This window comes from Mastigoproctus giganteus, chromosome 11 (assembly GCF_048544385.1).
Source record: "Mastigoproctus giganteus isolate SK-2022 chromosome 11, ASM4854438v1, whole genome shotgun sequence".
Classification (NCBI taxonomy): Eukaryota; Metazoa; Arthropoda; class Arachnida; order Uropygi; family Thelyphonidae; genus Mastigoproctus; species Mastigoproctus giganteus.
The window spans coordinates 126303316-126328467 of record NC_143585.1 but is presented as its reverse complement, the minus strand read 5'-3'; the positions used below and the strand labels follow the sequence as shown (position 1 = coordinate 126328467).

The 25152-nt window shown below is 36.9% G+C and overlaps 1 protein-coding gene across 1 annotated transcript in view; it reads left to right on the top strand.

Annotated features, from left to right (window-relative positions):
* PAPLA1 (Phosphatidic Acid Phospholipase A1) overlaps positions 1 to 25152 on the top strand; it is a 334165-nt gene that overhangs the window by 286845 nt on the left and 22168 nt on the right. Inside the window, exons 13-15 of the mRNA XM_090384561.1 lie at positions 240 to 330; positions 7661 to 7858; positions 21582 to 21714. Of these exons, the coding sequence (XP_090240687.1) occupies positions 240 to 330; positions 7661 to 7858; positions 21582 to 21714 (422 nt within the window). The remainder of the gene's footprint in view (positions 1 to 239; positions 331 to 7660; positions 7859 to 21581; positions 21715 to 25152) is intronic.

Sequence of the window (25152 nt, the reverse complement as noted above, 5' to 3'; positions counted from 1 at the left end):
ATATAACTTTATATTTAGTTTATATTTATATTTTTCATTGGATTCAGGTCCTGAATCAATCCTGAAAGCATAGTCCATAAGTTAATTATCTTAGGAAATATCCTGTATATAATTTGTTACAAAATGCAGAAATTACACTATGCAGGATGTTGCTAGTTTCGTTGACTTGTTTTTATGCTATTGTATTGTTTCTGCTTTTTTTACTTTTATTTATTATTATTTTTTTTTTGTTTAAATAGGCTTACCGTATGGAAAAACTCATTGATCCAGAGTTTCCTTATGATCCAGTTCTTATTCCCCACCACAAAGGAAGAAAACGCATGCATTTAGGTATGTTGTGTGATGTCATTTTTGATTTAATGGATGACTTGTACATTTTTTAATAATTAAGACATTTATGAACAGCTCGTGAACAGAAAAAAAAGTTAAATGTATAGTATCAATGACTTTCATAAAATGTTTTGTTTTTTGTAATATTTCTATATTTGTACAAGTTATCTCAATGCCACAAGTCTCCAGGTTTGGGTGACATTTTTCCAGTTGAAAAGGCCTCTTGTTCCGGGCTCCATAATCATAAATAAATAAAGAATACAGTTCAACTGGAAAAACGGTACCTAGTTTTAATAAGACTACAAAGGCATAAAATAAAAAGAGATAAATAAATAGAAGCTTTCGAGATTAGGGATCTCTTCTTCAGCTATGAAAAATACATATAAATGTTACACATGGAATCTGCCACTTGTCATGTCAGGCAAACAGAGAATATGCACGAGGTTGTGCACATAATGCTGTAAGAATTTACTGAGCAGAACTAGGTAAGGATGACAAATCCCTCCCATCCCATTATCGTCCCATTGTAATTACTCCTACTCTTTCTAAAGTAATGGAGAAATCAATTAACCGCCAACTCTTAAACTATCTAGAAACCTTCTGTCTGATCTACGATTGCCAGTATGGATTCCGCCAGTGTCGATTCACTGGTGATATTCTGGCTTATGTTACCCATTTATGGACTAATTCAATGGAAAAGTTCGGTGAAACTCAAGCAGTTGCTCTCGACATCTCAAAGGCTTTTGATCATGTTTGGTATAAATGTCTTCTAAACAAGCTTCCATCTTATGGTTTGTCTACTGTTTTTTGTAATTGGTTATCCAGTTTCCTCTCTGATCGCTCACTGAGGGTGATGGTAGATGGCTCTCTGTCTTCTGACTTTTACACTAATGCAGGTGTCCCCCAAGGTTCAGTTCTTTCCCCCACTCTTTTCCTCTTGTATATTAATGACCTTCTTCCATTGACTGGAAATCCTATCCATAGTTTTGCCGATGATAGCACATTGCATTCCACTTTCCATTTTGAGAAACCTTGCCCTGCTCAATCAACTTCAACTTTTCGAAAATCTGCTACCAATTCCTTAAATGCTGATCTCCAGGTAATTCTCCAGTGGGGCAAAGACAACTTAGTTGATTTCAATCCTTCTAAAACTCAGTCTTGTCTTATGTCTCGCAAAAAGGATTCTTCTGCTCCTATGCTTATCTTTGGTGACACTCCGATTTCTAGGCAAAATGATATATCTCTTTTGGGAATTACCCTGACTTCTAATCTCTCTTGGCACAAGCACATAACAAATATTGCTTCTTCTGCATCTAAAAAACTTGGTTTTCTCTTTCGCTCTCGGCGTTACTTTTCTTCCAAACAGCTGTTCACTCTGTACAAATCGCAAATCCGCCCCACCATGGAATATTGTTACCACATCTGGGGTGGTGCCCCCAAAACCTCTCTCAGGCTTCTTGATTCCATTCAGAAGAGGGCAGTTAGGTTAATTAATGATTCATCTCTAACAGAGTCTCTCCACTCGCTGTCCCATAGACGTATTGTTTCTGCTGCATGCCTCTTCTACAGATATTTCCATGAGCACTGTTCTTCTGAATTGGTTTCTATAATTCCCGCTCTCTCTTTCAAAACAGTCCGAACACACGCCGCCACCAACCAACATCCATTTACTGTCCAACTTCAAACTCACAGAACCAACTTTTCATCTTCCTCATTCAACTGCCATTTTCTGGAACAACCTTTCTTCATACATATTTGTTGAAAATTACGGTCTACAGAAGCTTTTCAGTTTGTGGTTTGCCCCTTGTAAACAGTCACAACTACTTGAATATCTGCCTTGCTCCAGTTCCTTGATCAAGTTTTTCTCCAATGAAAAAGGATAGATACTTAGATAATTTCTCAACTTCAACAACACACAATTTGCTAAACTAAAAAAACATTAAATTGCTTCAATGTTTTTAATCTTCCATCAGAGATATGTCCAACTTCAAACTCACAGAACCAACTTTTCATCTTCCTCATTCAACTGCCATTTTCTGCAACAACCTTTCTTCATACATATTTGTTGAAAATTACGGTCTACAGAAATTCAAGTCCAATGTCAACAAATATCTTCTTTTGTCAAACTGCAACCCAAGCACGGTACCAAGTACTATAGGTTCTAATACCTCTTATGTTTGGGGTTTACATAAAAAAAAAAAAAAAAAAAAATGTAAGGTATCTTGCTTTCTCTTTTTTTTTTTTTTTTTTTTTTCAAACAGATTCCACTTTTGCCACTCATTATTTATAATAGCATTTGGCAGTAATCTTCAAGCATCTCATCCACTGCTTGGACTGATTCAGGGTTCATGCCTGTTTATAACCAGAAACGCCAACATGCTAAGCAGGCAAATGAACCATGTCTAACCATAAACATATTCCTGAGTAGTTTATGGGTGGGGGAGAACTCGTGGCAAAAAAGTTAACTCTGAATGAAATTATGCATTAAAATGATTGAGAGTTGTGGTGAAGTGAGTAGAAATCAGAAACGATATATGCTCAGTGAAAAACTACCTATTTTGTAAGCTCACCCTGCTACCTGTGCAGCAATTTCAGTTTTCTAGTAATAATAAAAAAAATTACCTGTTTCACTAACTAAATTTTCTACCCTATGCTAGAGACTCCCAAACATTTATACCTTGTTCCCCCTATATTTCATAAATAATATGAACTTCCCCCACCACTTACAGAACATTCAAATAAACAGATTTGACATAATTTAGCTATGAGTATATGTACTTTTATAAATTAATATATACTTAAATACTTTTAATCTGAAACATTGAAATAAAATATTCTTCATAGCTGGATTAGTGGGTCTATATTTCATTAAAAAAGTGCTTCATAAAAACATGTGCTCACCCCTTGAAAAAACCAAGTGCATCCCCAGGGGGCCACACCCCACACTTTGCAAACTACTAAAGCTGAAAAAAAAATATTTGGACCCACAAATTTAGATTTAGAAGATAAAGAATTTAAAAATAACTTGTATCACCAACAAATATATTATATTTAAATGTTGCACTGGTTTTCCCTCTCCCATTTAGCATAGATTAAATAACATCCACACAAACCATATTCCTACTAAACTGCAAAACTAGGAGGCATGGAGATAATATATGTATAGGGGGACAATAGACTGAAATTATATACGATTTTTTTTTTTTTTTTTTGGATGTTAGCATTTTGCATTCCGCTTTTCAGTTTGTGGTTTGCCCCTTGTAAACAGTCACAACTACTTGAATATCTGCCTTGCTCCAGTTCCTTGATCAAGTTTTTCTCCAATGAAAAAGGATAGATACTTAGATAATTTCTCAACTTCAACAACACACAATTTGCTAAACTAAAAAAACATTAAATTGCTTCAATGTTTTTAATCTTCCATCAGAGATATGCCTTTTCATTTTTCAAGTGGGTAACTTGACAGGAAGGGAGGTTCTGACACATCCTATTTTTAAAGCCTTGTGACAGTGGCATATGAATATGCAGCCATATTATAAGCTTTTGGATATTCTAACATTAGATAAAAATCGCATTTTTACCATATTTATTTTTGGGAGAGGAGGTTCCCCTGCATGTGTTCTGTTCATTCATTTTTAGTTGCATGCAGATGCATAAAGTATCTACTGTCTTTACAGTGTCCTGTGTATTCATCTCCATGTAACAACTCAGTTTGTATATTGCTGAATAAGCTTATATTAAAACAACTAATTGTCAGGAGGTGTTCTGTTCATCCATTTCTTGGGAAGGTTTTTTGTCTATTTCTGATTCAGCATTTCCTACTCTCTTACTCCCAAAAATATACACTCAAATTGAGGAAAGAAAGATGTAGGATAGATGTGCAGAAATTTGCCTTTATCCATCGGGTAGTTGGTTGGTGGAACAGACTTCCATCCCTCGTTGTGGAAGTTGATAGCCTAAATAAATTTAAGGCTCAGCTGGACAGGTATTTCGAACGAACGGAGGGGTGAAATGGGAGTGGTTTTTTTGGCTGATGCTGCATAAGCTTGCTTTCTTGCATCATATGCCTCTGCTAATGCTATGACCACCCCATCCATAATGGACTATGCCACATAGCTCACAGTATAAAAAGCCAGACTTCATATTCTAGGAAAGTAGTAATTTACATCAGATCATGGAAGTGATAAAGTATTAGTTATGGGACGTAGTGAAGATATTACAGAGTTTAACATGAGCATGATTGTGGGAGCACGTGCGTCAAATGCTTCCACATTGGATACGGCATTGTCTTGTCGGTTTCTCACTTCTCACTGCCCTTTGGTTAAGACGTACAAAGAATGGTGTCAAACAGATCAAACTACCTCCTGCAAACAAAACTGTAAAGGATTATGCAAGCTGGATGTTTATGGTGAATGAAGAGTGTAGCATGTTCTTCTGTCTCAACGTCAGGTTATCGTGTCACAGTTGGCATTGTAATACAATATGGGGAATGCAAAATGTAAGAACATTATCCTAAATGATGATGCACCTCACACTCAGACATGGAGTTCCACAGCAGAAGACCTAAGGGACACTCTATCCTCACCACTGATCATTATTGATGGCAAGCTCTGTGGTGTCAATAACAAGTTGGTTGGACACTGGAGGACTGGAAATGATTGGTGGTTGGATGAGCCCAAATTCCTGGCACAACATGCCAACAGATGCCTTCATGTGTGACACTAGCAACGTGAGTGTATGGACTCATTGTGCATGGTGCCCACTATCCAGGCAGATGACAGTGGTTGTTTAATAGAGGGAATTTTTTCTGGCAAGAACTAGGACCCCTGGTGTATATGGACCAATATTTCACTAGTGGGGACTGCCTGCAGCTGTTAGGAGACCATGTGCATCCTGCCATGTTGCATTCTTTCCTGCACAGAAATGGAATCTTCTAAGATGATAATGTGCCATGTCATTTGACCCATACTGTGACAAGTGGTTCAAGGAACACTGTGAAGATATTACCCACCTTGATTGGCATCCAAATTTGCCTGATCTCAATACAATTGAACATCTGTGGAATGTTTTGGAATGGGATGTGAGGCATATGGACACACAACTGTCATCTATTCTAACACTGTGGAAAGCTTTGGGCACATACACAGAAATCTACCGCAGATATAAGCTAGTCTGTAATCAAGTTACAAAGGAGCTTAGGCAAGCGAAGGCTAATTATGAGAAATATTTGGCAAAGAATGCAAAGAAAGACAGCTCATTCAAATACTCGTTCAGTTAGTCAGATAACTGACAAACTGAACCAGTATTTTGCATCTACATTCACACATGAGAAATTCTGTAAGGAACGGGAGGACAGAAGTTTACTAAACTCTAACAGGGAGCTAAATGATTTTATAATAACAGAGAGCAAAGTGGAGCAGAAATTGTTGAAGATAAACATAAAAAAGACACCTGGGGCAGATGGAATCTATCCAGTTATATTGAAGGAGGTAGCGAGGGAAGTAAGCAAACCCTTAGCCGTAATTATGAGAGCATCCTTAGATTCAGGGGAGGTCTCCATGGACTGGAGATGTGCAAATGTATCCCCAATTCACAAAGAGAGTTCAAAGGGTGATGCAAATAATTATAGACCTGTTAGTTTAACTTCTGTTCTGGGGAAAACAATGGAGTCACTGGTTAAAGAAGTGATGCAGAATCACCTAGACAAGACTGCAGTAATAGTTCAGACACAGCATGGGTTTGTTAAGGGGAAATCTTGTCTGACCAATCTGATTTGATGTGGTCACAAAGGAACTAGATGCAAAAAATAATTTTGATATCATATACTTCGATTTCAGGAAAGCTTTTGATACTGTTGCACATACGTGGAAGACTGCTGTACAGACTGGAGTTGCTGCAATGGATAAAGGGATGGTTGAATGGGGGACTGCAGAGAGCGGTAATAAATGGACACTGCTCTACATGGACTAATGTTATTAGTGGAGTCCTCCAGGGTTCAGTGCTGGGCCCATTGTTGTTTTGTGTATTTATTAATGATATCGATGAAGGTATATCAGGCTTAATGTCCAAATTTGCAGATAATACAAAGGTTGCCAATGATAATAAAGATGGTATGCTACTACAACAGGATCTAGAAAAGTTAAGTAGATGGGCTGAGAAATGGCAACTGAAGTTTAATATTGACAAATGCAAAGTATTGCATATGGGTAGCAGTAACCCAAGAGAAACATACCAACTGTGTGGTACTCAGGGAGGTGCAGAACGAAAAAGAACTGGGGTGTTTGTGCAGTTGGATATGAAGTTCTCTGAGCAGTGCAGATGGGCTGCCAGAGCAGGTCATGGAGTTTTCTCAGTGATATAAGGGCAAGTTTGAATTTTGCTAGCAGAGACAAGTAGGTGATTATATCTTTGTATAAGGCAATATCAGGCCACACCTTGAGTACCCCATAAAAGTCTGGAGGCCTCATTTTAGGAAGGATGTAGAGTTTCTAGAATGAGTACAGAGAAGGGCAACAAGATTGGTGAGAGGAACAAAGGGGTTCTCTTACCAGGAGAGGCTTAAATTCTGTCAATTGTAGCATCTGGAGACTAGGCACCTGTGAGGTGATCTGATTGAGGCGTACAAGGCCTTGAATGGTTTGAGAAAGCTCAATACTGATGAGATACTTCCACTTGCTGAGATCAAGAACCTGAGGGAGACATAGATTCAAATTGAGGAAAGACAGTTGTAGAATAGATGTATGGATATTCCTTTAGCCAGCGGGTAGTTGATTGCTGGAACAGACTTCCATCTGTTGTTGTGGAAGTTGGTCAAAATTGGTCCACTTCTGCAATCCGCTTCCAGCAAACAGTGATAAAATATGATGAACTTCTTTTTGGTAATGGGGCAGAGCTCCTTTTTGGAAAATCCACTTGCTTTCAAGTTACTCTGCAGTTGGGACAAAAAGAAATTCTGTAACATGTCCTGATGCCTGCAACAGAGTCCTCTCCAAATAAAAAAAGTCTGTACACTTTGTAACAACTAACCATAAAAAAAGACTGTTAGGGTTGGTAAATTCTGCCATGATTAAAGTTTTGCAATTATGCTGCACTGGACACATTTTCCAGTTGGTGAATAAAAACTTGATGATATCCTGCATCATCTGGAAGCAGTTTTGTTAAAGGAGGTTTATAGATACCCTGTATGCATGCGCAGCCTCCACATACACACGTGTGCGCGTGCACACACACACAATGTTTACTGATTAATGTTGCAGTTTAAAAATATTTAGCCTTACAGAAGATAGCTTACCATTTTCAGACATATTATATTTTTGTTCTTTTATGTTAGAACTGAAGGAGAATATTTCTAAGCTGGGAACAGATTTGAAACACATATTCATGGATTCCTTACGGTATACATGGGATTCGATACGTACGTTTGCAAGAGCCCATAGATTTCCCACACCGCAAGTAGAGGAAGAAGTAGAAAAAATGGTTCAAGAGGAAATGAAAAAAAGAGAAGAGGAGGAAGAGGAAGATGAGAGGTGTAAGTCTGCTCTAAAAAATGCTGAGCTAATTTTTCAATAGTTCATATAGTGCCTGTTGATTAGCCTTTGCGCCATTGCAGAATCTTTATTTATAGCAGTTCAGAAAAACATTTGGATTATGAAGTACAGGTAGGCCTTGATTTCTGCCGGGTTCTTGGGGGGACAGGCACATATGGAACCCTTTATATAATGGAGTTAATGGGAAATCACAGGGTTAGGTTGCGGTCACCAAAAAATTTTACCTACCCTTTTCAATACTGAAGTATTTTAAATACAGAAATAAACTTTTTTAATTAAAAAAATTGTTTTATTTTTAACCTACATAAATACAGTTACATATAATAAATAAAAAAATAAATTACAAAACATTTTTACAGTGAAAAAGCAACAAAAAATCTGGCGTAATATTGAATTTTTAGTTGGTTTTTGAAGGTCCCAGTTGAGGATCTTCTGTTGAAGGCGCCAGTTGAGGAAGTTGCCTTTTTTTGAAGAAAGAAGCAAGTGTTGATTGCCCAGATTTCTTCCTCCTTTCTTTAAGAATTTCAAAATAATGGATCTGGGTTGATATGACACCCCTTTTAACTGTTGGACTCCTCTCCAAGTCGTGATCAATGTCACAGAGCTCATTAATGAGGGACTCTACACTTGCAAGAATCGGTTGTAGATCACTGGTCTTCCTAATTTTTAGAGGAGAATCTTCTTCTTTCTCTTCCTCCTGTTGTTGGCTAAGTTCTGCGGCTTCAAGGTGTTCGTTTGAAAGAGTCTGTGCATGACTTTTCAAGAGCTCAGTTACATCTTCAACTGTAACTTCTAACTCTGCCTCTTGTGCCAGCCTGCTGTTTTCTACATCATTCTGTTGTGGCTCGAATCCTCTGAAGTCATGCATGAAATTTAGGAGAAGTTTATGCCATACTCCATTTAGACAGTTGACAGTCACTTCTTGCCAGACTTTGTTAATGTGATTTTAAGACATCAAATGACCGTCAATATTCTCTGATAGTAATGTTGGACTTGTCTAAAGCTTTTACCATTTCTGTAAATGTTTGCTGTAGGTAACATTACCCCCAGATCCATCGATTTCAAAACTGATGTTGTATTATCTGTGATTAGCTCAGATTGTCCTTGATCACTTGTACAGATCACGTGAACAGTGCATGATACATAGTCACGTGAACAGTGCATGATACATAGTACAATACAATGTCGAAAAATTTTGTTTGACGATTTAAACTTTCAATTTATAAAAAAATTTCAAAAATAAATATTCACAGCCTTGTGGTTAGTGACTGCCACTATTGCAAATCGGTGCAAATCAGACCAGTGCAAAATGAGGGCTACCTGTATATTCATTTTACTCTGTTAATTTCAAATACCACAATTGCTAAGCAATGTTTAATTTATGAGCTGCTCATTGAACCTTAAACAGATCTTCATTTTAATATCACTTTAAGGAAATGTGTATGGTGTCATATCAATTTTAGGTATTCTCAGTCTCAGCAAACTCCATGACTATCTGTTACTGTTGCTTGATTAGAAACTACTGAGATGGCCCATACACAGCTTTTGCATAAGTGGTGTTATATACAGTTCTTTGACTATCTAAAGATAATTACAAAAGTTGTGACGGACACTTTAATCTTGAGTTGCTGCAAAAACAGTGCTAGTTAGATGAATTTTGTATGCAGCCTACCTGAGAGAGCACTAGCACTAGCAGATATCCCCATTCACGGGCCAGTAAATTATTCAAAGCAAGTTATCCACAAGAAATTATTCAAAATATTTTTGAAGAAGTGCAACATGTTACTATATGACTGTGCACTGATTGTACTTCATTGTAATACTTAAGTGAAAAATAATAAAAATAAATACTTAAGCAATAAATAATAAAAATAAATACTTAAGCTATAAATAATAAAAATAAATACTTAAGTGATAAATAATAATAAAAAAAATGAACTTATTCATATTCATTTTTATAATATAGACATAATTGTCTTCTTTCTTTCACTGATATTGGTTGGTAGTTTGATGTTTTTTGAGGTCAGGTTTAGAGCTCTTGAACCATTGGATCCGGGTAAGTTTGATCATTAATGTTTTCTCTCCAAGTATTAGAGAATTCATTTAAATTCATGTAAACCAAGAAGAAGTTAGCATCAAAGCATTCTGCATGCCAATTCCAAGGTAATTCCTCTCATTCATTTGTAATCTGATAAATAACGTAGAACATGCTGAGCCTTGCTGTTCTGCCTTTTAATTAATTATAATCAAATCACAAAGGAGTTTAAGCTTCTAAAAATAAATATCGTAATCTAAGGCAGATTACAAGAAATCTTTGGCAAAGGATGTAACGAAAAACAAAGGCAACCGGCATGGATGGAATCTATCCAGTTTTATTACAGGAAGCATCAAAACAAATAAGCAAAGCCTTTGCCATAATTACAAGAGCATCCTTGGATTCTGGGGAGGTTCCCATGGGCTGGAGGTAAGCAAATGTATCCATAATTCACAAAGTGGGATCAAAGGGTGACACATAATTACAGGCCTGTTAGTTTAACTTTAGTTCCGGGGAAAATAATGGAGTCACTTTTTAAAGAAGTATTGCAAAATCATCCAGACAAGACTGCAGTTTATAGTCCACACACAGTATGGGTTTGTTTAGAGGAAGTCTTATCTGACCAGTTTTATTGGATACTACAGTGTGGTCACAAAGGAATGGATACAAAAAATAATTTTGATATCATATACTTGGATTTCAAGAAAGCTTTTGATACTGTTGCACATGGAAGACTGCTGTACAAATCGGAGTGGTATGGCATTAAGGGCAAGTTACTGCAATGGATAAAGGGAGGGTTGAATGCGAGAAGACAGAGTGTTAATCAATGGACACTACTCTTTGTGTGCTGATGTTATTAATGGAGTCCGACAGGGTTCGGTGTTGGACCCATCGTTGTTTTGTATATTTATCAATGATATTGATGAAGGTATATCAGGCTTAATGTACAGGTTTGCAGACGATACGAAGTTTGGCGGGTTTGTTAACAACAGTTATGACAGTTCACTACTGCAATAGGATCTAGAAAAGTTGGGTAGATGGGCTCGAGAGGTGGCAACTGAAGTTTAACATTGACCAATGCAAAGTACTGCATATCAGTAGTAGTAACCACAGAGTAATGTACCAACTGTTTGGTACTACACTCAGGGTAGTGGAGAATGAACAAGACTTGGGGGGTAATTGTGTAGTTTTCTGATCGGTGAAGACAGACTGCTAGAGCAGCTCATGTTTGTTGTTTGTTATTTGGTTTTTAGGAGCATTAGCAACTAAGGCCATATTGCTCCGGGATATGCAGTGGTCATTCCCTGACCTTTCTGCAACCTCTGTATTTGGTGGCCACAGGCTCGAAACCCGGTCTAATCAAGAAGTGTGTGCTACGCACTGCTGCTCCGGCCCACCTGGCTACGGAGGCGCCAGAGCAGCTCATGGGTTTTTTTAGCATTAGCGTTAGCATTAGTAGAGGCATTTGATGCAAGAAAGCAAGCTTATGCAGCATCAACCAAAAAAAAAAAACCCCACTTCCACTTCACCCTTCTGTTCGTTAAAAATACCTGTCCAACTGAGCCTTAAACTTATTTAGGCTATCAACTTCCACGACAAGGGATGGAAGTCTGTTCCACCAACCAACCACCCGCTGGCTAAAGGCAAATTTCCGCACGTCTATCCTACATCTGTCTTTCCTCAATTTGAATTGAGCATGCTCAAACCATTTGAATTTGAATTGAGCATGCTCATTGAGCATGCTCAAACCATTCAAGGCCTTATACACCTCTATCAGATCACCTCGCTGGTGCCTAGTCTCCAGACACTGTAATTTGCAAAACTTAAGCCTTTCTTCGTAAGAGCACCCCTTTATTCCATTCACTAATCTTGTTGCCCTTCTCTGTACTCGTTCCAGCAGCTCTACACTCTTCTTGAAATGAGGCCTCCAGACCTGTATACAGTATTCTAGGTGTGGCCTGACCATTGCTTTATACAAGGGAATAATCACCTCCTTATCCCTGCTAGAAAAATTCCTATATATCATTGACAATACACCATGAGCTACTCTTCCAGCCCGTCTGCACTGCTCAGAGAATTTCATATCTGCCTGCACAACCACCCCCAGGTCCCTTTCATTCTCTACCACTGTCAGTGTAGTACCACAGAGTTGATACGTTGCTCTGGGGTTGCTGTTTCCCATGTGTAGTACTTTACATTTGTCAATGTTAAACTTCATTTGCCACCTCTCAGCCCATCTGCTCAACCTTTCCAGATCCTGTTGCAGCAGCATAGTGTCAGTAGTGTCCTTGACAACCCTGCCTACCGTTGTATCGTCTGCAAACTTCGACATTAAGCTTGATATACCCTCATCAATATCATTTATGAATACAGAAAACAATAATGGACCCAACACTGAGCCCTGAGGGACTCCACTAATAACGTTAGTCCACGACGAGCAGTGTCCATTGATTACCACTCTCTGTCTTCTCCCCCTCAACCACCCCTTTATCCACAGCAGCAATTTGCCTCCAATGCCACACTGCTCCAATTTGTGCAGCAGTCTTCCATGTGCAACAGTATCAAAAGCCTTTCTAAGATCCAAGTATATAATATCAAAGTTATTCCCTGCATCCAGTTCCTTTGTGACTGCATCATAGTATCCAGTCAAATTGGTCAGGCATGACTTCCCCTTAACAAAACCATGCTGTGTCCGAGCTATAGCTGAAGTCTTGTCTAAATGATCCTGCAGTGCTTCTTTAACTAGTGCCTCCATTAATTTTCCTGGAACAGACGTTAAACTCACAGGTCTATAATTACTTGTGTCAGCCTTTGATCCTCCTTTGTGAATTGGGGTGACATTTGCACATCTCCAGTCTGTGGGTACCTCCCCTGAGTCCAAGGAAGCTCTCATAATTATGGCTAAGGGTTTGCTTGCTTCCTTTGCTGCCTCCTTTAATATAACTGGATAGATCCCATCCACCCCGGGTGCCTTTCTTGTGTTTATCTTCAACAATTTCTCCTCCACTTTACTCAGTTATTACAAGATTCTCTAGCTTACTGCTAGAGTTGAATACACCTCTGGCTTTCCCCTCGCTAAATAACTCCTCATGTGTGAATGTCGATGCAAAATATTCATTTAGTTTGTTAGCTACCTGAGCAGGATCATCAACAGTTGACCCATCGATATCAAGTGGACCAATCTGATTCATCCCCTTCCTTCTAGAGTTTACATAAGTAAAGAACTCTTTGCTGTTTTTCTTTGCATCCCTTGCCAAAGATTTCTCGTAATCTGCCTTCGCCTGCCTAACCTCCTTTGTAACTTGGTTACAGATCAACTTGTATCTATCATAGGCTTCTGTGTCATGTGTTAATTTGCATGTATCCCATGCATGTTTCTTCTCTGCCATATGGCTCATCAGTTCATTTGACATCCATTTAGGCCGAAACCTTGAACAATATTTCTTAGTTGGTATGTAAAGCCTAGTAGCTTCCAAGATAAGTTCTTTGAATGCTTCCCATTTTGCATTTGCTGTTGGTAACATCATCAGTTGGTCCCACTGTATAGAATTTAAATATTGTCTCAATCCATCATAGTCGCCTTTACGAAAGCAATAACCCTTCCCTTTACCCCTAATGGTAGTTACCTCTTTGAGTAAATCCCACTTCAGCACACTGTGATCACTGCCACCTAGTGGTTCATTTATCTTCAGATTCCTAATGCATGAAGGATCACTGCTGATAATCAAATCAAGAGTATTCCTCCCTCTAGTTGCCTCCCGAACATGCTGATGTAGCAAACAATCATCCAATAAATCCACAAAAGCCTTGCTAGTGTGTGAGTGACCAGGCCCCAAATTCCAGTCAATATCTGGGAAATTAAAATCTCCCATTATAAGACTCTCTGATTTACTGGCCCACTCTATTTCCCTGTACAGTTTCTTATTATACTCATCAGAATCATTAGGCCTATAGCACACTCCTACTCTCAATTTTGATCTCCCAATGCTTATGTCACACCAAACTGACTCGACACTGCACTGTCCAGCGATGTCCACTGGCTTCGCTTCCTTGGATTTTATGTATTTCTTAACTAATAGCATAACCCCTCCTCCCTTCCTATCCAGTCTATCCTTTCTGTAGACGTTGTACTCCCCAAATTCCAGTTCTGCATTCCTTATATCTGTGTGACACCACGTCTCTGATATCCCAACAATATCTGCCTTTGATGTTTTGAGCAATACCTCAAATTCATCAAATTTATTTACTAAACTCCTAGCATTGGTGTGCACGCAAGTATACATGCACCTATTTCTATTCTTAGCTACCCTAACACAACCCGTGTGTTTACTTGTACCGCAATGACTCCCGGCAGTCTCTGAAATATCCTGCATCTTGTTTTTCAGGCTTCTGCTCATTCCAATAGAAGCAGTGCAAGAATCTCTTTCACCTCTGCCAGTGGCTACTGTTAATCTATTCGTCTTTGTCTCCCCCCAAGCTAGCAGTTTTCCGACCCACCTAACACTGCCTCGATAGCATCAGCAAATATTCTTGCACTCTTTCTATTTAAGTGTATCCCATCCCTGTAGAAACAATCTCTCCTGTTAACAAGTACAGTCCAGGCTGAAAAAAATTCTACCCCTTGAGCCAATGATATACAGGAATTTTGCAATGATATACAGGAATTTTGCTAGCAGCGATAAGGAGGTGATTATCCCTTTGCCTTATGCTGTATGGAGTCAAATGCCTTTTCATAATGCCAGGCATTATGAAAGGTACAGGTAATTACAGACCTGTTAGTTTAACTTCTGTTCCAGGGAAATTAATGGAGGTACTTGTTAAAGCACTGGTTCTAGACAAGACTTCAGTTATAGCTCGATCTTAGAAAGGCCTTTGATACCGTTGTACATGGAAGACTGCTGCACAAATTGGAGCAGTGTGGCATTGGAGGCAAATTGCTGCTATGGATAAAGGGATGGTTGAGTGGGAGAAGACAGAGCGTGGTAATCAATGGGCACTGCTCTTTGTGGACTAATATTATTAGTGGAATACCCCAGGGTTCAGTGTTGGGTCCATTGTTGTTTTCTGTATTCATTGATGATGGTATATCAGGCTTAATGTCGAAGTTTGTAGACGATACGAAGGTTGGCAGGGTTGTTAATGACACTAATGACAGTACGCTGCTGCAACAGGATCTAGAAAGGTTGAGCAGATGGGCTGAGAGGTGGCAAATGAAGTTTAACATTGACAAATGTAAATTACTACATATGGGAAGCAGTAACCCCAGAGTAACGTATCAACTGTGTGGTACTACACTGACAGTGGCAGAGAACAAAAAGGACCTGGGGGTAAGTGTGCAGGCAGATATGAAGTTTTCTGAGCAGTGCAGACAGTCTGCAAGAGTAGCTCATGGCATCTTGTTAATGATATACAGGAATTTTTCTAGCAGGGATAAGGAGGTGATTATCCCCTTATATAAGGCAATGGTCAGGCCACACCTTGAGTACATATACAGGTGTGGAGGCCTTATTTTAAGAAGGATGTAGAGCTGTTTGAACGAGTACAGAGAAGGGCAACAAGATTAGTGAATGAAACAAAGGGTTCCTCTTACGAAGAAAGGCTTAATTAAGTTTTGCAAATTACAGTGTCTGGAGACTAGGCACCTGCGAGGTGATCTGATCAAGGTGTATAAAGCCTTGAATTGTTTGAGCATGCTCATTCCTGGTGGAATTCTTCCTCTTGCTCAGAATAATCACCTGAGAGGGTATAAATTCAAATTGAGGAAAGATAATTGTAGGATAAATGTGCAGAAGTTTGCCTTTAGCCAGCGGATGGTTGATTGCTGGAACAAACGTCCGTCATTGTAGAAGTTGATAGCTTAAATAGATTCAAGGTAGAACTTGACAAACATTTGGAGCGAGTTTATACATCATCAGCAAAAAAAAAAAATTTGGATTTTTTTTTGCTGATGATGTATAAGCTTGCTTTCTTGCATCATGTGCCTTTGCTAATGCATAATGTCGTTTCATATTCAGTTGCTTTTTCCAATAGGTACAATATTACGTGAAGGTGTTCCATAGTTGAGAATCCTGTCCTAAAACCAGCTTGCTCTTTTGGTTTATTCTCATCAAGTATTCTTTCTAATCAGTTAGTAATAGCCATTGTGATCAACTTGTAGATGTGGGACAACAATTTCCAATTTATAATTTATCTCCTTTCTTATTCAGCCAAATTACGATTGCATTATTCCACTCTTTAGGCATCATGCTTTTCCTAATGTATTTTATAAAGAGTCTTGCCAGTTTCTGTGTCATGTCTCTTCCTACTAATTTTTACAACTCTGCAGTAACTTCATCTTTACCCAGAGCTTTCTGATTCTTCATATTCTTCAATGCATGTTCTGCCTCATCTGGAAGGATATCTTGTATGTTGTAGGTATTGCTAATTTGTGATCCATCTTTCCCACTGCTGGCATCATTCCCTTGCTCCTTATATAATACTTTATAGTAGTCTTCTGCTATTTGAGCTATGCCTTCTCTGCTATTTATAAGTACACCATCACTATTCTTCAGTTTCAGTATCATTTGTCTTTCCGTATTACTGCTCATGATTGCTGATTTATGTCCTTTGTTTTCCATAAATAACCTAGTATACTCAATTTTGTCCTTGTAGTGTTTTACTTACTCTTCATTTGTAGTCTGCATTTTTTCTTCTTTGGATTTCTTTTTACCTATAGGTTTCTTGGGCTTTATCACTTTCAGAGAGCTGTATTCCTCATCGATATCTTGGTCCTGAAAGTCTGGACTTGGCACATTATAGCCTAAGCCACTTATGCACCATAAAACACAAAAACCCAACTAAACCTGAAAGGTCTGCAGAAGCTCACACTTGTTTCTAAGTTCCAGTACATACTGCTTTTTCTCCTCTTTTGTTATCTGAAAGAACTTATTATTTACTCAAGTCAGTTTTTTTCCTTTCTTTTTGTACATCTATATCAAATGTGCATCTTACCATTCTGTGATCACTTCCAACATTTACTTTGTTCAGGACGGTAACATCATTCACAATATATCTTCTGTTAGTGAAGATGAAGTCAATTTCATTAGTTGTTAATCCATTGGGCTATTCCATATCCACTTTCTGTTCACCCCTTTTTTTTGAAAAAAAGTGTTCATTGCTGACATTCCTCAAGATTCTCAAACGATTAAGTGAATAAAACTATAAAAATGCTGCTTTCCATATCTGCTTTGGAAGGTAATTTTACTGAATGGGAATGTCTGGATAAGTTGATTCATTCAGAATTTGAATACTGGAGTGTACTGCATTCTGTGTTCAAAGTGCTGCTATAATAATAAGCTGCAGGGATGGCACGCATCAGTATTAAAAGTAAAACAAGGGAGTTCATTGCTATAGGCTGTCTTTGCGATCTTTTAATATAGCTGTATAAAAAAGACTAATAAATTACCATCTAAGATAAAAGATGGCCTTCTTGTGGACATACTTGATTTCACAGAGAAAAGTGCTAATATAAAAAAAAAGACTTCAGAAATTTTAGAATCATTGCAGGAAAGAGGACAGGAAGATAAGTGATCAAAATGTTCAGGGACTGAACTGATTTTTGAGAATTGAAGTTTCCTAGCTATTCATATGGATACTATTCCAGGTATTCTCACTGACAGTATATATACTGATTCCAATACTGCTTCAACTCATGGAAGCATTCTTTATAGGCTTCGTTCGGACTCATTAGTAGTTCCTGTATCGCATTGTGAACAGTTTCTTCAGTCATTACGATTTGTAATTTACTGATCTTTCAAGGAGGCCTTATGCTTGTGGTGAGGGGGGTTATAATTAAATCTGGTGCATGTGAAAGATGGGGAGAACCACATAGTTGATGCACTTTGAAAGAAATTCTTGAATGGAAAATGCTGAATGCGCAGGAGTATTGCCATGGTGAAAGTGCCAGTTCCTTTTTCATATTTTATTTTTCTGATCATTTTCTTTGAATAGTATTACACAATTAGAACAACTGTTTTTTAGTATTCTTGGTTCACCATTTAATGATGGGACAAATTCATGATGAGCAGTGTCCTGTTAGTCAAAAAATGTGATAATGATGATTTTCACATTTGTTTGAGAATATCTTCTTAGGTTTTTTTTTTTTTTTTTGTCTTGGAGAAGATAATTTTTTCTTTAGAGGATTGGGCCTTTAGGTTCTATCCATACACCCATGATTGTTCACCAGTAAGGAAGAAATAAAGTGTGGGTAAGCAGCATCATGTTGATGAATGTCTTGACATGCGAGAACCTGGCTGAAAAGAATCACTTCCAAATCTTCTGTTAAAATTAATTGACGCACCATTAGAAATACAAGTTTCACTAGCAACTTTGCAGATAGTTAAATGTTGATCATTTCTGATCTGACCATGAACATGAGTGATGGAATGGTTGGTTTTGCAAGTTGAAAGATGACCAGAGCAAGGATCATCTTCAAAGAACTAAGGGGCTCTCTTTGACCTTTCCAAACCACTGAAAAGCGTTCAAACAACATATAACATTTTCTCTAAAAGCTGTTTTTAACATTTCATGAGTTTCTAGAACTTTCCCTAATTTGCAATGAAATTTAATGTAAAATTGCTGCTCTTTATTCTTTAGACAAAGCCTTGACAATTCCATTAAGAAAAATCTTAATCTGTGGTGATTCTTAAATAATTCTTTCAAAGCCCATTGCTTTGAAATACAATATCATGTATTTTTTGGCAGTTGGTAACCAAGGAGTGAATTTAAATAATACACTTCAAGAAAAAAAGAAAGTCATATCCGTTTTATCAGTTAGGGACTTGTCCTGGCTTGTAATTACATTGTTAGAAGTGTCCATTGATGAGTGAAGTGCTAAAGTAAAGTAGTTGCCAGAATTTATGAAGTTCAGAAGTAATCCTTAACTCTTCAGATGTATAATATTTCAGTCTTTAGTGCAATAGAATATATGTGGTGCTACCTAAAAGCTCTGAGCATAGTCTCCTTCATAGTACTTCCCTTGAGACTAGTACACCAAGTTCAGTGATTCTGCCATCTTTGAAGGTATGTCAGAAATCCAATTCTTGTAATACTGTCATTTATATACTGTGTAAATGCATTACCTGGGTTCATTACTACTCAATTTTAAAAAGTTATACATTCAGCTGCATGTTATTTATACATTTTTAAATAATTTGTTGAGTTTCTAAAGCATAAATTAAACAAAAGACCTAAACACCTAAATCTACTTTGCAAGCCCATATACTAAATAAAAATGCAGTTTTTTCAACATTTTAGATCCAGCTTTGGGTATCCAAAGCTGGATCAAGACAAAATTATCTATCAAGACAAAATTGAACAAGTAACATCTGGTTTTGTCCAAGTTTGCTGGCAAACTTGTAAAAGCCCTATTACCTGGTAGGAAGCAGATTTCAATCTTTGGATTAATTTCTACTTCAGGGACTCAATAAGCCATTTACATAACTTTGCAAGCAACTGCATAAATAATGTGGAAGCAAGTGTATAAGTTTTAAAATTTTGACTGTTGAGTGTTTGTTGAATCTTCAACAAAAACTTAAGTCTTTCTTTCTTTCATCTATAAAAACAAGAAGTTGCAGTGAATAAGATCTGGCAATTAAGAGGAGTAGAGGATCACAAGAATTTTTTTTTTTATTGGCCAATAACAGTTGGACAGACAGACAGAAAGGGTGCTGAACATTTGTGCTTGTGATAAATAATCTTTTCCCGGCATTTATGTTTATTTTTATGGTTCTGTTTTTTCATCTTTGTGTTTACATATTTTCTTATGTTAATAGATTGAATCTACCAGTAAAAATATTCTTAAAAAAGTGCAATAATAACAACAGTGGCAGTACTAAATGGTCACCATTTATGTGGCAGCCCAACATCTGTTTACAGAATATTATTCATTCACATTATTTTAAAGAAAACTCTAAGTAGTGTTAAGCTAGATCCTAGATCAATTTTCATAGTTTGGACCAATAGTAGCTGCTGGTGATATTTGGATTTTCCAAAAAAAAAAAAAAAAAATTGACATTGCTTTTTCATAATACAGTGGATTCCGGTTATTTGGGCCACCGGTTAATCGGGACAGCCGTTTATTTGGGGCAAATCTTAAAAAACAAAAACCAATCGAGAAAATAGCCATACTTTACTTCGCTTAATTGGGACAAAATGCCGTTTAATCGGGGCAGGAGACCTCAGCACTGGAGATTACCCTACGATTGTCTCCGACCGTACCACGTAGTTCGGTCGGATTTCTGGAGGTCACAACCATAAAACAATAAAAACAATTAGCAGTCACCTGTTTATTGGATCATAAACGGACAGTAAACTCGATCTTATTGAATTTGCGGTAATACCGACAGCTGGAATTCTGTGGGTTATTATGGTAAAATGTGTTTACACTTCCATGAAATCTTCAATCATATAAAAAAATTAATTTTCAGATCTTCTCTTCATTCCTATTTTTAAAGCTTCGTAATTTGTGACTCCGTTCTCACTGGCGCATGTTGTGTTACTTGCAATTTGTGTGTGCCGTGTTCTTTGTTATTGATTGCTTATCTTTTTACTGTTTTAAATTTTAACCCCCACCCAAAAATGTCAGTAAACAGAAATGTCAACTAGTTTAGTTAGTATGCACACATTATTACAGTACGTATTAATTCTTCCGATCATCACGTATATTCTTCCGATTTTCACGTATCGTTTAATTTTTTAATTGGTAAGGTAATAGAGAGTAAATTTGTGCTTAATATATCTTTACTTTTATAGCCTGTGGATAATATTCCTCCTATTTTCGCTAATTAGAATCGCTGTTTAATAGAATTAAAATTCAATTCACAAACGTGATCACAATGACCGGCGCTTACTGCACATCGTATAGTGAACTTTACTGTGGTGAGTTCGTCATAACGTGATTTGATTGTACAGTGAACTAATTGTAAAGGGGGGGGGGTAAATTGTATTTTTAACTATTTACGTGAAACTTCGGATAATTGGGGCAGCCGCTTAATCGGGCCAAAATGCACTAGTCCCGATATGTCCCAAATAACCGGAATCGACTGTACTTAAATCAGACAGAGGGCTGCCTTATCATTTAGTTTCAAATTTATAATCATATGATGGTAGAAATGATTTTTTTAAATAAATTACTTGTCTTTTTTTTTTTTTTGTGGATAAATACCAGCAAAAGCACCCAAGCCAATCTTGTTGTGGCAAAACTTAGACAAATCCTCTGCTCTAGGAACCAAAGGACCAGGAGGACCTGGATTGTGATAAATAGCCAGTGCATTACTTCTCTCTTGCAAAACATTAGTATCTGTGCTTCTGCTGCCTCCATGCTCACCTGCATTTATCCCAGCTAATTGTTTCTGGTCTGCTGAAGTGCAGCATGTTGTGATGGAGGTGGTTAACAAAACAGGGGAAAAAATTTAATGTGCAGGTATGATCAGTGTTAACAAAAGGGTACATTTTGAGGTTAAAATTCTTAAAATATTTTTGATTAAAAGTATTAAAAGCGTAGCTTAATTTTTACTTTTGTGTACCTGTATTAATTTTAAAATATATTTATAGATGAAGGAGTTTACTTATGCATGGGTAATGCATCCGTTTTTTATAGATGGTTATCTTTTTTTTTTTTTTTTTTTAAGTATCAGCTAATGGTGAGTCCATTCAGATTGGTCAGTTGAATGGTGGGAGGAGAATTGATTATGTTCTTCAAAAGGCACCATTTGAAATAATCAACCAGTATCTATTCTCTATTAATAGTCACCTCTGTTACTGGTAAGTATAATGTTTATCAAAAAAAAAAATATATATATATATAACCCTCTTGTACTTTACAAATTAATTATTTATTTTTTATTTATTATGTAAATGGTGATACCCTAATAACCAGTCACCAGAATAATATAACTACATACAGAGATATATATGTATGTATAGGCATCCCCTGCTTAGTGCTCTTAATTGGGACCATTAAAACAGAGCAATAAGTAAATTCACTTTAAACAGGAGAAATTTATCCATAGAATATTATTTAAATAATTTAAACTGGTTGGCACAATTACTGTTTCCACTTGATTTTAAGATACCATTTCTCTATATAACAATATTAAATGCAGCAGAAACATTTAAAGTTTTAAATATAAACTTTAAATACAAAATTATGTGATAAAACATAAGTACAGTATATGTTCAATAAAATGCAAGAAAGCTTACCCTAAAATTATGGAGCCTTATATACATATATACCTTGTTTACAAAAACAACTTGTGATAAATTGCAAAAAAAAAAATAATAATAATAATAATAAACGTTAAGCGAGTGCCATATTTATACTAAATGTGTAAATATGGCACTTGCTCAAGTCCAATCATTTATAGACTGGATTTGGGCGAGCTTATCCATAGGTCTTTTCCCTGTATCTTTATGTCAGAGGGAAAAGACCTAGGGATAATAAGCTAATATTATCCCTAGCTCTTTATCCCACCCACCCACCAGATAACATTTAATAAATCAACCAAGATATCAACAAAAAATAAATAAATAAACCCAGCTATGAGAGAACATCAAAGTTTTTCTCCTGACTTTCTTCCATGTAATCTCTGAATGTTATGTTTTATCGACTGTATTGCTACTGTCCATCATGTGACATTGTTTATCTGGTAATATATTTCATTGCTCTAACTCATGTTCCTTTTGTTACAGAGCTGAATATATGAAAAAGTGTCACCATGGATAAAGTTGAATATTGATCCATTATGAAATTCCTGTTTTTGCAAGGCAAACAGCCAAGGATGACTAGATGTCTACGGTGTATGGAGGTTATCTGTCCATCATGTGAACTGTCTCCACCATTGTAAAACTTTGGTGGAGACAGTTCAAGTACAGCCAGGATGAGGAAAGAAGTGGGTGTTCACCCAACAGATAACAATTAAACAATAACGGTGTTGTAACTGCCAAATAACAATTAAACAATAACGGTGTTGTAACTGCCAAATAACAATTAAACAATAACGGTATCGTAACTGCCAAATAACAATTAAACAGATAATTGCTGAGACTGTTGAATTGATTGCCATGTGTGACAGCAATCATGGCCTGTTTTTTCCCCAATTGGTGACTATGGATGAATCATGTGTAAATCACTTTGACCGAGAAACGAAACAGATTAAATAATGGAAATATCCATCATTACCAACTCCCAAAAAGGCCAGAGTGCAACAATCTACAGGGAAGGTGTTGCTGTCAGTTTTCTAGGATAAGATGGGCATTATTCTCATAGAATATTTGGAGAAGGGTAACACCACAGTGCACAATACCACAGCAAATTACTGAAGTAATTACATACAAAATTAAGGAAAAGAAACACGAAATACTCAGCAAAGACATGCAATTGCTTTACACAATGCACCAGCCCACACCACTGTTTCAACAACAGATCTTGCCAGAAGGAAAGAATTCCATATCTTGCCACATCCACCTTAGTCCCTTGATTTGGCCTTCTGACTGCTTCCTTTTAATTGATTTCAACACAGCTGAAATCAATTTTGCATGGAAACCATGGTTTCAAAAACAAACTGAGACCTTTTAATAAAAATGGCATAAGGAACTGCTGCAAAATATGGAAGAAATGTGTTGCTTTGAGTGGTAACTACATAGAGGAGTAATATATGTTCAAACTCCAACCTCCTGGGGCACATAGAACATGGCCAGGGGAAATATTTTTTTATATCTCCTCATATAAAGCATATATTTTTGTAATACACCAGAAGTGGTGCAATGGATACTTCAACATGTTTTCCCTCTATAGCATTAAATGACCATAATATTTTACAGTTGTGGACACGGGAAATTTGGGGCAATACAAGCCTGGGAAAATTAACACAGAGATGTAAATTACTGATGAACACAAATAAATTTGGAAGCAATTAACAGACAACTTTAAAATTTTCTCCTTGTCATAAATTGGAAATGCTTTTCAGCATTTCCAGTTTGGTGTACAGTTCAGCCATTTTCTCAATAATTATAGTTAACAGTTGATTTAAATTAACAAATACCCTTAGGTATACCCATTTTAAGGTAATTAATGTGAATTACAGTCAATTTTAAAGCTGAATATTTTTTCGTTGGGGTTTCATGGGTACCTAAACACCTTCCAATGGATTACTTTTTCCAAGGCTTTTGTAGTGAATAGTGCTATTTCGAGGTAACAGAGCTCAACTGAGGAGGGGTATTAAAGTACTCAAAGGCACTATAGCAAACAAGCACTGAGAGAACTCGCTAGAGCTGTGGGGGGGGGGGAAAGAGGAGAGAGAGAGAGAGAGAATTTTCTATCCCAAATCACAGAAATCTTCCTAAGCAATGGGTTATTCTAAACATGTAGATCATATTGATATACATGCAATTTGGTTTCACAGTTAATGTGATATACCACAAGTGATGAACAAAATTTAATAGTTCACCATGGTGCTGTGGCTAGCATGCAACCAGAAGTAAAGAGGTTGCAGGTTCGAGCTTGTATGCCACAAAAATTGCACTGCCCATCATGAACTTTGGAGCCATAAAACCTCTATTACAATGATTCTATGTATATGCACTTGCAATGAATATGTAAACTCCTCTGGACTTGGCCATCTCAGGAATATACAGAAATTTATTAATTATTTATTTATGCAGGAAAGTTGAGCAATTTAGAAGTAGGCAAACAATAATAAATTAAAAAAATAAAATAAATCAAAACAAAAATAATTTATAAAACAATGATAATAAACAAATTTAGGCCATTTAGCTAAGCGTCATCTTTTAAGAAGTCAAGGTGCATAAAGTGATTCTCAGGACATGTGAATTAGACGTTTAAAAACAAGGATTTGACGAGTACTGCTCTTAACTCTAAGCTGTTATTCTTTAATGGATATCATTATGGCACCTGATCAGTGTTGCTTCCAGATAGCCACAGAACTAATTATGATAATATAGTCACTAATTAGTATTAGTAGAGGCATATGAAGCAAGAAAACAAGCTTATACAGCATCGGCCAAAAAAAAAAACCTTCCCATTTCACTGATCCATTTGTTCCAAATGTTTGTCTAGTTCTGCCTTGAATTTATTTAAGCTATCAACATACACAACAACAGATGGAAGTTTGTTCCAGCAATCAATTAACAGCTAGCTAAAGGCAAATTTTTGCACATGTATTCTAAAACTGAGAAAAGGGG